The 15,971-nt window shown below is 51.5% G+C and overlaps 1 protein-coding gene across 3 annotated transcripts in view; it reads right to left on the bottom strand.

Moving 5' to 3' along the window:
* Positions 1-5,309: 5,309 nt before the first annotated feature.
* Cplx2 (complexin 2) overlaps positions 5,310-15,971 on the bottom strand; it is a 72,627-nt gene continuing 61,965 nt past the window's right edge. For all 3 annotated transcript variants that reach the window (XM_032884266.1, XM_032884268.1, XM_032884267.1), the window contains 3 exons: positions 10,265-10,383; positions 9,986-10,161; positions 5,310-9,479 (listed from right to left, as the gene is read on the bottom strand). In XM_032884266.1, coding sequence (XP_032740157.1) covers positions 9,282-9,479; positions 9,986-10,161; positions 10,265-10,295 — 405 coding nt within the window. In that variant the 5' untranslated portion in view covers positions 10,296-10,383 and the 3' untranslated portion in view covers positions 5,310-9,281. The remainder of the gene's footprint in view (positions 9,480-9,985; positions 10,162-10,264; positions 10,384-15,971) is intronic.

Below are 15,971 nucleotides of genomic sequence, written 5' to 3'. Positions count from 1 at the left end.
CTAAGCCTTGAAGAAAGATCTGTAAGGTAGGTGGAGGCACATGCTGTCAGGTAGGTAGCCCCAACATGTCCCGCCCCCACCCACCCCCCAGCCATATTCCTTTCTAGGATTCATGCTCTGCAGAGTCTCCCACACTGAATCAGAGCTGGTGTCGGGGACCAACAACACTGTATAACGCCTTAAAGACATTCAGCTTCTACTTGGTGGTCTTGGATGATTCTTTCCCGAGGAGATGGGTAGTCATGTTGGGAGGGTGTGCGAGAGGCTTCCCTGGTAAGGAGACCTGCAGACGGCCAGAACTGTCAACGCTGGCACTTAGGCACTGTAGAGGTATGTCATCTGGACACATCCGGTCAGCCGAGCCTTCAGAAAAGGTTATAGCTCAGATCGCAATCTTTGTGGTTGTTTTGTTTTCTTCCGACAAGGTCTATGTATCCCTGGCAGGCCTCAAACTCAATAGGTAGCATGGGCTGGCCTCGAACTCAGAGCTCCTTCTGCCTCTGCCTCCCGAGTGCTGGGATTAAAGACCAGCAGCACCACTCCCAGCGATCCAGGCTGCTCCCTTGATGGCCACTTAATGACAGCTCCCCATGTGGGTCCTAGGGCACCCACTCTAGATGGCCCAAAAGAAAATCGAATGTGCTTGAAACCACTAAGTTGGGGGGGGGTAGTTTGTTACGTGGCTGCAGATAAATAAATATTATACATTGCTATCATTTTAAGATCCAAGAGGGAGTCTCAATGGAGACACAGGTATTGTCACCATCCTCTCGTCCCGCTTTGTGTTGTTACAATGAAAAGACATGGAGAAGATTTGGTTTTTCATTCAGTTTTCCCATTTGTTATTCGGATGGCTGGGGATGGATTCTCCTGATCTCTCTTTGTTCTTCTTTCGCCTCTTTCCCCCCTATCATCAGTGTCGATATAGTAATAATGATAACATTTAATAACCATGACTGTTATTCTTAAAATATGTGTCATCACAGTGGCAGACTTACAGGCACTCTTTTACCCAATCCCTCCCATGACCTTGGTGGTTAGACATTGTTACACTTATGTGTCTGAGTTCCAGCCAAGGCATCTATGTCTGCTGTACAGCCATTTTCCTCACAAAAAAAGTACCAGGAAGGTCATGAAACCTACAAGACCCACAGAGCCCTTCTCCTAGACGACATAGCAGCAAACAATTGCTGGGAGAGAGGGGACTGTTTTCCAGAGACGGAATGCAGCTTTTGCATGCCATCTTTCCTGCAGAGGTGTGTCTTCTGACTGGTGCAACAGCCCAAGGGTTGCCCACACTCATGTGAAATAACCCCAATAAATTCATTGGTCACCAAGCTGGACTTGGGAGGAATACTTTTCTTGGGTCTGTTGCTGGTGTAAATAGACATCTGTTCATGTGTCACACAACTTCAAAAGCTTCTCTTTCTCATGTCTAATGTGGGGGCAATGCTAGTCTCATAGATGGCTTTCAAGTTAGGTCCTGTGTTTGAAGCAATCAGCTTTTGAGGATGGCAAAAAGCAAGTGTTTAATGAGTGGGGGAGGGGCGCTCCCTTTTCCTCCCTAGCTCATTGTATTAACGTGACCGTTGCACAGACAGGGGTCATGCCAAGTTTGTCTCCCAGTGAGTGCATCAGGGAGCTGATGTAACCAAGAGCTGAAGAGCCCTGGGGCTTGCCTCAAGATGGATGAACGGATGGATGGATGGCTCTGAGTCTGGAGACTTAAGATGGCTGTGCCAGCTCCCATGCAACCAACGAGCCTAAAATGTTTGTCAGCTCTATGCTTGGAGCTGGGGATGCCCTGCCTGAGCTCGCACAAAGAGGAAGGGCTGAAGCCCGCATTTATACCCGGGTTAGCATGCAGGCAGAGGCTGGGTATGAGAGATGTCTCCTGCTGGAGGAACCTAGCTGAGAAAATTCTGTCTTCAGGCAGTATCAAATCATCTCTCAGATCAGGCGAGAAACCCCAATTAATTACAAGTGCTAAGTGAATGGTCTAGAAGCTGGGCTTTGCAGTCAATTAGCGAGATATGGAAGGAGGTTTCATTAACCCTCTGCCTCCCGGCAGTTTTTAGTTCAGGGGAAGAAGGGACCTTTCAAACTAGAGTGCGCTCCAGGAGATTGTGGGGAGTGCAGACATGAGAATACCCTCAACCAAGAGTGGCACAGAGGGGTTCCTGAATGCCCGGGAGAATGGGTTTGACTTTAATGCTCCTGCCCACTCTAGACTTCTTGACTTCAAGATCTTCTGGTCTTGCGGTGAAATCATTGGTCAGATCCTTCCCAGCTGGGGTACTAGACCATGCAAAATGCTCCCTGGGAGGGAACCCGTATGAAACACAGACCACCCACTGGACTTTACCCAGGTGCCTCGAGCCCAGCATACCCAAACCCGTGACCTTCCTCTAACTTGCCCACACCGGGCCCTGTGTTCTGGATCCTGGAGAGTTCTACCTTTAAGGCAGAGACGCAGACCCTGGCCTAGATGCCTCCCTCCTGCAGGCTCTGCCCACGTGGTCCCGTCTACTTGATTCTGATGCATCCCTTCATGCTACCTGCTTTCTCACGCTCTTTCCTCAACGGCAAAGGTCAGGCCACATCCTCTCCTATCATGATATTGCACTCTCTTTCCTGGGTTCTGGGTTTCCAGCCTCTTACTCCCAACCTGAAAGGACATCCCTTCGTATCTCTGCTTAAAACCACTCTGCTTCAAAAGGCTTCTGGTGGCCCGCAGATATTGCCCATTATTGCGGGGCACCACATTTGCACTGTTCAGCCTCGGCCTCTCAACAACAGCTCGGCCAGCTCCTCAGACATCTCTCTCGCCCTTTCTTGCTGTTTCCTACTTCCTGATTTGTTCTACTATTGTCCCCACCTCCCCCATTGGCTTTGCTCTGGGTAACCGGGGTGCCCCCCTTCTCCACCAAGCAGTCGCCTCCTCATTTCAGGCTCATTTCAGTTGTTGTCTCCTCCAGGGAGCCTTCACCAAAGACTCAAGTTTGCTTGAGTGACGGGATATGCTGTGGCGAGCCATCGATCCATCTCTACCTTTACGAGTTGTATCCCAGTTAGACTGGGCTGTGTGGCTGGCATTCTTGGTGCCTAGTACAGTGCCACGTACGAAGCAGAAGTTTGATTTAATTAAGAGATTAAGATGCCTAGAAGAATAAAAGGAAAACTTTAGAATTAAAACAAGGAGGGTGGTGGCGGCTGTCTGTCAGGGCACAGGTGCACTGGAGTCTGCTGTAAGGAGAGGAGAGAAGGGGCAGGAAGCATGGAGCGTCTGAGCTGAGCTATCACAAAGCCTGTCTGGGCCTTGGGAGGCAGAGTTCACTGTGTGGTGGACTCCTAGGGAATTCTGATGTCCATAGTCTCCCCTCCAATCCCCCATGGTTCTGGGCCTGAACTTGCCTTGTACAACTCCGCACCTGTCCATGCTCCTCTGGGACATCTCCTCTATCTCCTGGGACCATGCCTGGAAAGGTATGGGACTCTGGCACTTTCTGAGGAAGAGAGGCTTTGGGTTTAGTTCTGGTAATCTCGCCTTGGTGCAATTCCCTCCCTGTCAGCGTAGGAAGAACTTGTAATTTCTTCTAGCCAATAGCATGGTACATGCTACATGGTGCGTCTTTCTGCAGTCAGGTGATATACAATTGTGGCTTCCATTTTTGCTAGCAGACTCACCTGGAATTGTCTCGGCTTGCGCACGTGGGTAGAACAAGCCTTATGTCGTGAGCTGCCTCAGTGGAGGGGCCCACAGGGTCAAGGAACGGAGAACGTTCTCCAGCCAACATCCAGCAACTGTGTGAGCTTAGGAGCGACCCACGCTCAGCTGAGCCTCCTGATGAGGCTTGTAATTTGCTTGTGTTTCGCTTCCCATCCTCATGCAGACCGGAGAGCACAGGATCCAGTTAATCTTGTGCCCGGACTCCTAACTCACAGCCACTAGGAGGTCACAAACGCGCTGCCCTTATGGAGACTGCAGCTGTGGAGGGAGACGTGTGTAGTCACACACCTTAAATAGAGTTCATAGCGCTAGCCGATGAGTGCTCGGTACTTGACGATAAGGGCGTGCGTGCAAAACGCCACTTACTCTCCGCAACGGTGGAGGTTAGAATAATTATTACCATCCCTTTTATTACCATCCCTTTCCCCTTGTGAGCAGATGCTCAGAGGGGTTAAGTGTCTCGCTCAAGATCGCTCTGCCGGATGGCAGTGCCTGTCCGTACACTGACTCAGGGCTTTTATCATAGCACAAAGCTACAGTGCTTTGTGCTCTGTGTGCTCGGTGGCAGACTGCTCTGGTCAAGGGACAGGCAGCCATCTCCGTGGGCTTTGTAGAGGGGAGGGACGTCTGAGCCAGATCTTGAGAAACTCGAGAATTTGCAGAGGGTACAAGGAGGGGCAGGAGCAACTATTCATTCTGGGCAGAGGGAGATATGTGCAAATGCCATACGGCATTGGATGGGGGCGGGGCTGAGTGCTCCTGGAACATTGGAGTGTGGCTCTGACTTAGCAGGTTGGAATCACAGGAGTCAATCACACTGGGCCATTTTAACCATCCGGAAGCTTTGCTCCGGGCGCAGGGGGGTAATACTATCTATCTCTGAGCAGGGAGTGACACATTCATGTCTGTATTTTACAGAGGCCTCTAGCTGGGGCTGGGGTGGCAGGGAAAGGGATGGATCTGGGGGAAGAGGGAAAGCTGTCTTTGAGGACAGACCCATGCATTACAACGGGAAGTGCTGAGAAACCAGGAGAAATGGGGGCCTCAGTTTGGGCTGGGTATGTGGTCTGACCAGAGCATGGCATGGAAGTGAAAGGGTCTTACCCTGAGCCCTCAAGGAGGTGTCTGTGTCCAGGAGGGAGGCTGAGTGCTGTCCTTTCTGTGTGCACTCAGCCTCCTTCCTGCAAGCCTCCCAGGCTCAGCAGGGAGCAGATGTCCCATCCCTGTTTGTGGAATGAACAACTGATAGACATTTGTCCATCGATTGTGTTCAGGGTGTTCTTAGGACGCCACACCCCGAGGAGTGAAGAGGGGCAGTGTGAAATGGAATGGGAGTGGAGCGAGGGGGTCGGCCTGCACAAACCCCTCTGGGATTGTGGAGTTGGCCTTGGGAGGGAGATCGATCCTGGAACTTGGGCCAGCCCTAACTTTGGCCTCCATTAATTTCTGAGGTCATTCCCACAGTGTCCTGGCTGGAAGCTGGGGTTATGACCGAGGGTGTTTGGGGTCTCTCCAGCTGTTGATGTTGGTTGTCCCCCGTCACTGGCAGTGCTGACTGACAGAAGAAAGCAGACAGATGGACAGCTGCTGTACAAGGTCTTTTTTCTTTGTCGTCATGGTTGGTTTTGTACATCATCTTAGCATTTGCATCATACAAAGTGGGGAGCACGGCCATGGCTTTTGGTCAGGTTCAAGGGAGTGCTTGGGGGGGTGGCCCTCCCCTCCCCCAGAGACTGACACATTTAAAGGAAGCAGAGCAACAAGGACAGAGCACAGTTGTGGGAAAGAGGTTCCCTACATGAGCAGGATGGTCCATCTCCCCTGGGTCTCAGTAGGACTTCCCACCCCAACCCTGGGGCCAGCAGGAGCACCTCGGGTCTCTCCCTGGTGAGAAGGGTAGGACAACAGGAATGAGGACTAGAGCAGAGACATTTGCTAGGAGACATCCCCCACGGGAGCCAGTCTGATCCCCAGGCCTCCTGGTGAGGTCAAGAGCCGGCCAAACCATAGAAAGATGGAGGGGGAGTTGTGGGTGGGCGACCCTGCTAGTTTCATAGCGGGCATTCTTGGGGCTGGAAACCCCATGGCACAAAACTTTAGGATGGCTGGTTTGCTCACCCGCTGTGCTGTGTGTGAGGGGTCTCTTGGCTTCCGTCTTTTTCCTGCTCTCATTTACTGGGATGACCTGTACAGCTCTTTCTTCCATGAAGGAAGTATTGTGAAGCTTCGCTGCTAAGGACTCACGTTTGGGTGCTTTGGAGCTGAAATGGAGGACATGTACTTTGGATATCCCCCTGTCATCTCCATAGAGGCCCAGAGAGGCCCCCTTTCTTCTCGATGGTGGTGATTTCCAGGTGCAGGAGCCTGATGGCTTTTCTAAAGAGTGCACATGCCTGTCAGTGATGTGCCTGCCTCATTCTGTCTCCAGCCATCTTCCATGCTGTGTGTGTGTTTATGTGTATGCATGCATATGCACATACATGCATATGCACATATGTGTGTATGTGTATGTATGTGTGTGCATGTATATGCATGTATGCATATGTGCATGTGTGTATGCATGTGAGTGTGTGTGTACATATGTGTTATGTGTATGCATGTATATGCATGGTTATACGTGTGTTTCCACGTGTGTCTATGCATGTATATGCAGTATGTGTGGCCTTTTTTCAGCATGCCATTTGCACATTGCATTTCTGCATGATATATTCATCTGCCCATTCAGTGGACCACACACACCTCCTGCTCTAGGCACATCGAGTGACGGAACGAACATCCTTTCTGATGCTCAAGCACCCAAGTTCTGTCCTTCCATGAATGTGTTGTATGCACATAGCATCCTTCAAGGGTCGCCCGTTGTTTTCTCCCTATAGTCCAGGTTGTGTCAGAAATATCACTCATTATAACCCCTGGGCTGCGTGTGGGTGGAACCAGGTATGTACCACGTAGAAATTCTCTTGCCTTCAAAGAACCTCAAAATCTGCTGCCTGGGGATAGAAAGGAGACATAAATCTAGACTAAGCCAGCGCAGCCTGAAGGGCACTGGGTGGGGCTCTGGGCTCAGGAGAGCCGTGGAAACTACCAAGGGCTTCAGTTGAAGGGTCTGGAGTCTCTCGGGCCCGCGTGGGTTGTTGCATGGCTGGGTTTCCTTGTTTGTGGCTCCCCGGGTCTTGGTCTCTACGATGCATCTGGTTCTCTGTACTGTGCTTCTGCCTTTAAGGTCTAAGAGTCCCTGTCGAGGGTTAGGCCTTTCTTCACACTGTTGTCCTTACCTGCCTTTAAGAGTGTGTGGGGGTCACACTCAGGGTCTAGGGAGGCCTGGGGCCCCTGGACTGGTCCCTGCCTGTCTTCGGCCCAGGACCCAGGGGCTCTTGAGAATGACCGTCCTGCCCAGGATAAAAAACAGAAACAAGCAGACAATAGGGGTGCAAGATGGCTCCCCACCACAGACATAGACACAAACACTGGCCCTCTGTGGGATGACACAGGGACCCAAGAGGGTGGGGGAGGGTAAGTCCCGGGAGCTAGAGCTACCGAAGCCCTGCTCCTTAGAGAAGGGAGAGACCAGGGGACTTTTCTGGTTCCCTACACATAAGGATTGTTTAGTCTCATCTTTTAAAGTATTGCGGTCTAACTGATATGGCTTTAACTATTGGAAACGGACAGGGAAGACGTCTGTCTTCTCCGAAATAAAAGCGTTAAGTCCACTAAAATGGAAAACTTGCAGAATGCAGACTGGGGCCAGCGGAACAGGGGCTTCAGGGGTGAGCAAGTCGCCCCCTCCCGGGCCCCTGCTTTTGGGATAGGCCCTGGTAGGGGCCCAGCATGGCTTCCTGGGGCACTGCCTGGGTCTGTCCCAGTAGCATTCTGAGGACCTCAGGTAGGAAACCCCCAAGGGTGGGAGGATTCTAGGCCAAGGTTAGGTCTCCTGTCGGATGTGGCCATCTGTGACTAGCAATCTCAGGGTTGGGAGGAAGCATCTCATTCCTGACTGCTTTACCTACAACTGCCTGCTTTAGACCCACACACATGAACACCAGTCTTAGCCCACATGACAGTTCTCTCTCTCACACACACACATATGTCTGCAGCTAACATGTAACCTGTCACTCTTGACACACATGCCATTTTGAAAGTACATGCAAATACAAGCTAACACATGCAATCTTTAAACACATGGGACAGCTAGCACGCACCGAGCACGTAATTGAAACTCAGGCACACTCCATCCCACAAACACATATACACAAGGTACATCAGGTAAAACAGCCTGTAACACAGAACTGACACGAACACATGCGATCTCGAGACACACCGCACCTAGAGGTATGATGGATCTGCCATACATTATCTAGTGTGTGAGGACTCACACGTTCATCCCTCATTTGCACCTCCCCTCGTGTCCCTCCATTTCTACACAAGTCACAGAGCAGGAAGCCTTGATGGCGTGGTACGTGAGGACACATACCAGTCCTATCCATCCCAGAGGAGAGCTGACTCTTGGCCAGTGGGATGAATGGACAGTCTTTTGCCAGGTGACAATTGGCTTCTTTCTCCCCAGCTGTCTGGGGCTTTGGCCAAGAAGAGTCCTCCTGGGGACAATGGGGACTTGGAAGCACATGGACGGGACATGGAAGGGGTGGACAGGAATGGGGGCAGTTTGGCCGTACCGATGAGGGGCCTCGTGGCACAGACCATCACTGCCCGATGGCTCCAAGTATTTTCTGTGGGCCTGGGCAACCCCTTGGCTGGGTAAACTGGGGCCTAGCCTGGCAGTGGGGACCCAGGACCTAAGTCAGATGAGAAAGGATAAGGGGTTGCCCTGCCCTGGGCTCCTCCACAGATGTGCTAAAGTCCAAAGAGGATCCATTTGGAGGGTGCGGCTCCTCAGGAACCATGCTTCTTTAGGTCGGGTTGGGAGGAGGTGTGTTCCTGGCCAGTGGCACCAGGAAGAGGAAAGAGGACAGCCCAGGCCAGATTCGAACCTGGCTAGACCCAGCTAGAGCCTCTCAGAGCTAGGCTCTCCAGAGCAGGCTTTTTCTGAATAGCCTTCCTGGAGCCAGACCACTAGGTGCCTCTGCCCTGACCTGGACTCCCACTGGGGGTTGAGGCCAACGGTCAGCATGCTGGGCAGGGCTGGAATGTGTCATTACTTTGGCTGGCTGGGGACAGTGGTCCTCCTGGCAGTGGGGAGCATGAAGGAATGTATGGGGGGGAGTGTTACCACACTAATGTAGACCATGGGCTTCTGGGGGGGCACCCAGCGCCTTTGGCTCTGGGTTCGATGCCCCCTGCTGGAGTTAAACTGTCTTCTTCTTTTTTTCCAAGCTACTTGGGAGTGAAACAGAACTAGAAACCCTGGATGAAGGGCTTGTGAAGGGTTGCTGAGGGGAGGAGTCCCTGACGAGGGAAAGGGGGCAGAGGCCGACTGAGGTTTTCCCCTTTGGAACTGAGACTTAACTGAATAAAAAAAAGAAAAGAAAAACTAAGAACACCAAAAAAAAAAAAAAAAAAAAAAGTCATAACGTGGACGGGGCCGGAAGAGGACAGGTTACTTCTTGAACATGTCCTGCAGCGGCCCCGGCAGATATTTGAGCACCGTGTCCAGGATGCTCTCCTCTTCTTCCTCCTCCTCGTCCCCACAGCCTGCAGGGATGGCCTTCTTGGGTCTGGTCAGGCTTCCCTCGCAGGGCTGTTCCAGGGCTGCCTTCTCCTCTGCCTCCTTCTCTTCTTTCTTCTTCAGCCCATACTGGGGAAGAGAGGGGCAGAGAGGGGCATGGCGTCAAGTCAAGGGGAGGAGAAGGTTGGCTATGTGGTGTCTCATCAACACTTTTAAGCTCCCCCGGAAAGCTGCCATCCCTGGAGAACTGAGCCCAGCCCTTAGCAGGTGACTGATAGAAAAGACCACGACGCGGTTTCTTTCAAAACTCGCACTTAACCAGTAATACCCCTTTATCCGTTTGAAATCCTCAAAGTCCTGAATGTTGAAGGTCTTCCTACGTTCTGAGGCACATCTCTGTGACACGGCTGGCTGATGGAAGGCTACCTGTGCTTTGCAGTGTGGGGCTACCAGACACTAACAAATGGCCCGGGACCGTGCGCCACAGCTACTGCAGCGTTCTTTCCATGTTCTTTGTTAGGTACAGTCCTCGAGGGCATGTTCCAAGGATGAGAGTGAAGCTCGGGGAGAACCAGGTCTAAGATGAGATCTGGGGCTCAGGGGAGTCAGAGGTGGGACTTTCAAGGGGTGCTAACCTTATCTCGAATCTGCTGCCGGACCTTCTCACGCTCCGCTTCCATGCGGGCGTGTTTGGCCTTGCGCTCTTCCTCCTGCTGCCTCAGGGCCTCCTGCCGCTCCTCCTCCTTCTTCTGTGCATCTGGGTCCTTCTCCTCCTCTCCCCCCAGCATCTTCCCCATGTCCTTGGTGGCCCCTACAGGGATGTGGAGTGGTCAGGGAGGAAGAGGGCGTGGTCAGTTGGACAGGGAAGGCCGGTGGGTTGAGGGTGCGTGGGTGGGCAGAGGTGGCAGGCTCACCTCCGAGGGCTTGCTTCATGACGAAGTCCATCCTGCAGGCTTTGGTTAGTGCTCCCTAGCCCGTGGCTGAATTTGCATTCAGCACTCCTGGCTGGTCTGCCTTCGGGGAATGAGCTCGCCTGCAAGAGGGGAGGGAGGGTCAGACAGAAAGCACCCTTCCCAGGTAGAGTGTTAAGAGACTTGGATTCTTGCTCTGATAAGGGATCGCCAATTGAGAGAAAGGCTCGACGCCTTGATGGGAAGAAAGAGGTGAGGTATCTATTGAGACTGTATCATGGGCGAGGCGTGCATTAAAGAGCCTCTCATTCCTATTCTGTGTTATTTTTTCTTAAAGAGGATTTATTCACTTTTATTTTATGCATCCCAGTGTCTTGCCCGCCTGCAGATTGCACCGGTGTGTGCAGTGCCTGTGGAGGCCAGAAGAGGGCGTCAGATCTCCTGGAACTGGAGTTACAGATGCTTGTGAGCTGCCCGGTTGGCCCTGGGACTAGAACCTGGGTCCTCTGCCAAAGCAGTATACGCTGTTACCCTTGAGCACCTCTCCAGCCTTGCTTCCTGTGTGATAACCTTCGCTCTGAACATATTTTCCCCCTAATTTGATCAAAGCGAGGAAGATTGAGATGAGACTAGATTTTGGAAGGGTTCCGCTTTAATGCAGTCCTCATTTACTATGTCATGTGACCTTCAGCAGGCGACACCCCTTCCTTATGCTCTCGGTTTCCCCGTTCCTGAAACAGAAGTGGTGGGGTCAGGGATACTCTGGAGAGAAGAGAGGAGTCAGGCTGGGCCGTTGGTCCAAATCACCAAGTAACTGAGCATGTGCTGTAGCTGCAGAAAACCACGGGTGCGTGAGAACCAAAAGATAGCGCTAGCATGAACAGGCACCTGGCCAGACTTTGGAAAGCGGACAAGTAGAAAATAACTTATTTTTCATCAGAGCGTATGTGTAAGTTTTGTGTTTGGTACCTTAATGTTGATTTTTTTTTTAATTTTGAATTACACGTGAGGGCATTGGGGGATATTGTCGCCTCAGTGCTTTTATGGTGTTTACAGAGGGAGGTCCTTGGAGGCGCTCTGCTAATCTTAGTCCTTTATCCTCCTCCCTAAATTACTGGTTTTCTGTTTTTATTATATTTTTTTATTGTTTTTTTCCCTCGGAAGATTTTCTCCACATAAAGTTGTAATTGGAATGCAGTGTGGAGCATATGAACAAGTGGGGGATAGCAGTGGCAGGGGAGGGCCTACAGACCGGAGCCCTGGGGTCCTCCTGCTGGAACCCCCACCCCTCTGAGAATAGGCGCCAACGCTCTAATGTAGAACCTCCTGTTTTGTTGAGTGGTACTGATTCATTAAGAATGTCCTTAAAATGTTTATTTTTAATTTGTGTGTGTGTGTGTGTGTGTGTGTGTGTGTGTGTGTGTGTGTTTGTGTTAGTCTGTGCACCACAGGTATGCCGTCCAGTAGAGCATATCAAAGCCCTGGCAGGGTTATACATGGTTGTGAGCCATCCTGTGGTTCCTGGGAATTGAACCTAGGTCCTCAGGAGCAGCTCTTAACCCCTGAGCCACCTCTCCCACCCCTGAGTTACACTGATTCTTTGACAAGGCTGCTGCCCATCTCCCTGTTCTGTGTGGCTGCATCCATAAACTGTCCCGAATGCGATGAGGGGTGGAGGTTAACTGGGTCCAGCTTTTCCTAGCCCCAGGGCCTTTTATCTCATACAGACTTTACGTCTCTATTACTTTCTAGGGAGAAGAAAGAACTCTGGAAAGATGATGACAGAGAATTCTGCCAGGCCAGTCATCGAAGCCAAGTCGAGTTCAAGGTCACAGGCTATTCGTTGATGGATTCTCTTCGTTTCTTTCAAAATGAGAAACCATTAGCAGACTGTGTTTCTCGTAATGAGGGATGCAAGAATGCATCCACAGGATTAAACCGCTTCATGGGATCTTTTTGGTAGAGAAAGATCTTAATGTGCTAGATAAAAAAGTTCCCAAGGGTTTTGGCACCAGACAGAACCGGTTAAGGATTCCAGACTGGGCCTGAGTCTCTGTGAACATTTCAGCTTGCTCCAAATGGGGCAGTGCTAAGATGATCTTTGTACTGATTTTTAAGGAAAAAAAAATGCAGGTCAAGTGTCTGAAGGTGTAGAGGAAACTTACACAAAAGGCAGCCAACGCTGACCACATATTTACGGGGCCACATGAAGCCAGAAGGGAACACACGTGTTCCAGTAAAGGCAAGAGAACCCACCCTGACCCGGAGATCTGAGTTTGAAGGTCGCTCAGCTCTGTGGAGACGGTCCCTGTTGATTTCGGACCTCGGGAGAAGGCTTAATTTCTAAGAACAGGAAATGAGCTGTGAGCAAATGAAGTGATTTCAGGAACCCTTGAGTTTCTGCGTGGTGTTTACACAGAGCTCGGAGAATTACCAGGTGGCTGGTGGAAGGTGCAGCCTGTCGTCTAATTTGAGAGGATTCTAGCTGGAAAGCAGGACACCTGGGCTGGAGCTCGGCTCTGTCCCTGACTTGCTGCACATTCTCTCCTGGGACCAGATGCTCTCCCACACCCCTCCCCAGCTCCTCTGCAGAAGTCCTCATGACCTAGGCGCTGTACCCTCAACCTCTCCTCCCATCTTCGTTCTGAAACTCAGTTCTCTCCTCCTCTCGCATCCCCGTCTTCCTTCCCACTTCCCCCTTCCTCCCTAAGTAATTCTGAGGCATAACTTAGCTTGTCTTCTTGGGTTACACCAAAGTCCTATTGTCTAACCTTAGTGTGGCCATCTTAGCTGTGAGGCCGTCTCTTTGCTCATATGCTGGAGAGAGTCCTAGGTGACTTCTGAGGCCCAAACTCTGCTTCTTACTCTTCTTTTCCTCCTCCTTCTAGTTTACTTATCATTCTCTCATATATTACATCCTGACTACAGTTTCTCCTACCTCCTCTCCTCCTGGTCCTTCCCCCAGCCTCCTCTCTCCCCCACATCCACTCCTCCTCCATTTTCCTTCGGAAAAGGGCAGGCCTCCCAGGGATATCAACCAAACACAGCATATCATGTCACAGCAACACTATGTACATCCCATATTAAGGCTGGACGAGGCAACCCAGTAGGAGGAAAAGGGTCCCCAAAGCAGGCAAGAGTCCGAGACAGACCACATTCCCACTGTTAAAAGCCCCACAAGAGCACAAACATCAGCTCAGCCATACCATCTATGCAGAGGACCCAAGTCAGACCCATACAGGCTCCCTGCTTGTCGGTTTGGTCTCCACGGGCCCCTATGAGCTCTGCTAGTTGATTCTGTGGGCCATTTTCTTGTGCTGTCCTCCAGCCCTCTGGTTCCTACAGTCCTTCCTACCCCTCTTTTGCAGGTTTCCCTGAGCCCCACCTAACGTTTGGCTGTGTAGCCCCACCTGGTAACAGGAGACTTCCCTCCAGGTCAGGATGGCTGTTGAAGGGGCCTTTCTTCCAGTGAGGCAGCTCTTTTGACACTGGGTCTTCTCTAAAAAGAGGAGGGCTACACGGCCAGTTTGAAGGTTAGACATCATCCGTGGGACGTGCTTGTCACATGACAGGTGCTCAGCCAATGGAAGCTATTATTAATGCGATTAATGAACGCTATGGCGTATACCTGCAGCCTCCCCTCTCCTAGCTCCGGGGAACTCCCTCCTCCTAGAGGAAGCCGATCTAGATTTTTCTCTCTGTACCTCCTCCCCTATGACTCATCTCCACACCTTCCTTGCATCCTCACTGTCCTCTCTCAGTCTCTTGGGTCTCCTCCCTTCCCCAAGCCTTTCCTTGAACTATGGCTTTCTTTGACTCTCTGCCCTGAAGCGTGCCAGAGAGTCTTCTCCTCATCTTACTGTTCCTGAGACCTGCTGTCTTAGCACACAGCCCTGGAGCCACCCTCACCATCATGGCTAGGAGACCCGTGCCTGACGAGGAGCACCCACAGCCCTCCGCCTCTTTCTCTTGTGCTAGCATTTGATGCTGATCATTACCCCTCCCCCAATGTCAGCTGTCTCAGATCTGAATTCCATGACACAGCACCCTTTGTGGTTCCTCAAACAGGTCTCCTTTTCCTCTTCTCTGAGGGTTCCTTCAGTAGGCAAACTCTTCCTTCTCTTTCCTCTGTTCCTCCCATGGAAACCTCCCATCTGTGCCTAACTGATTTAGGAGCCGTAGTTAGCCACACGTATGTGCGGCTTTCTCTCCAAAGCCTGCACGTTTTTAACCCTCTGCTGTATGCCGTTCCCAATTCACTCTCTGGGAGATCAAGCCGGTCCTTGCAGGGCTCCCATCTGGTCCTCCGGCATGCCTCGCTACAATTGCCTCAACCGAAGCTTCCAGTCATTACACACTCACTCACTCACCCACTCATTCACCCTGCACTCCTCAGTTCCGACCGTCTACCAGGTGCTGTGGAAGAGAGCAAGGGCATCATTCTCCAACACTGGTCCTCCCAGCCGTTAGTTAACTGGGGAGGGAGTTAACCGCACAGCAGAGCACACAAGGATTAGGTGGCTGTGATTGGGATAGAGGCGCAGGGAAGAATTCCAGACACTGCTTACCCGCCACCTCCTCCTACTGCTTGCTTTACTGCCTTGGTTCATAACTCTGTCTCTTCTCCAGCTCTTACCTATCTTCCACATGACCCTCAGATTAATCTGCCTCAGAGGCGGATTTGCTCATGCAAACTTCCAACCCTGCACTGGCTTCCCATGGCTTTGTTAAACCTACCACTGTTTGTGCTCTCACCCTCAAACCCTGCAGTCTAGAACCAGACATCGTACTTTCCTTCTCATGTCTCATCGTTTGTACATTGCTGTGTCTTAACCAGCATCCCCCTGCCCCCAAACGTCGTTTCCACCTCCACTTGAGACCGGGTGATTTGGGCATACTATTCCCACAGCCTTAGGACCGTTTAACCTCATCCCTGCTGGCCCAGATCCTGGCACCAGTACTTATTAAATGATCTTGAGTACTTGACTTAATGTTTTCTCATGTGTAAAATGGAGACAGTCGATGCCGCGTGCAAGGCCTGCTGTGAGCACCGAGATTATGCAAATCAGGTGTCTAAGCCTGTAAGTGTCCTTGTTGTCATCATGGGCATCCACAACAGTGGCAGCATTAACTTTCTAAGGCCCTTTGCCAATAATGCTTCCCTCTGTGCAGTTCCCATTTTCCTTGATACGATGGGATGGGTTCCTGCTTTTGTGAGATCTAAGGCACTTTCTATTCATGCTCTAACTGTCTGGGTATCTTTCCTTTGTTATTGCAGAAGCTTCTCTGTTGTCTCTCTGGAGGATCCTCAGAGGATATCCTCAGCGTGTTTGCTCAGTGGAATTTAATGTTGTGTGCACGGGCTCAAAGCATGAGCCTGCATGTCTGATTCTTAACCTCTTTGACACACTGGTTGTGTGTGTGTGTGTGTGTGCCCGCGCGCCTGTAGCTACTAGTGGGACTGCCAGAGAGAGGGCCTGCGGATGGTGTGCCGTTGAGGATTTGGGTCTCACCGCCAGGAGGCGCTCCTCAGCGGTGCTGCGGAAAGCAGCCGTCCGTCTCCGCGCGGGAAGGGAGCTAGCTGGTGGGGGTGGAGGCTACTGCTGCTGGTAGGGTGTTGGACTGGGGGAAAGGGGGAGGGGGTGTAGGTAGGCTGATGCAAATGTTTCCATGCTGTCAGTCGCGGGGGACCCAGGGCTGGCCCTCATCT

Source organism: Rattus rattus, chromosome 14 (assembly GCF_011064425.1).
Source record: "Rattus rattus isolate New Zealand chromosome 14, Rrattus_CSIRO_v1, whole genome shotgun sequence".
NCBI lineage: Eukaryota > Metazoa > Chordata > Mammalia > Rodentia > Muridae > Rattus > Rattus rattus.
The sequence above is the reverse complement of the archived record's forward strand: the minus strand, read 5'-3'. Positions and strand labels throughout refer to the sequence as shown.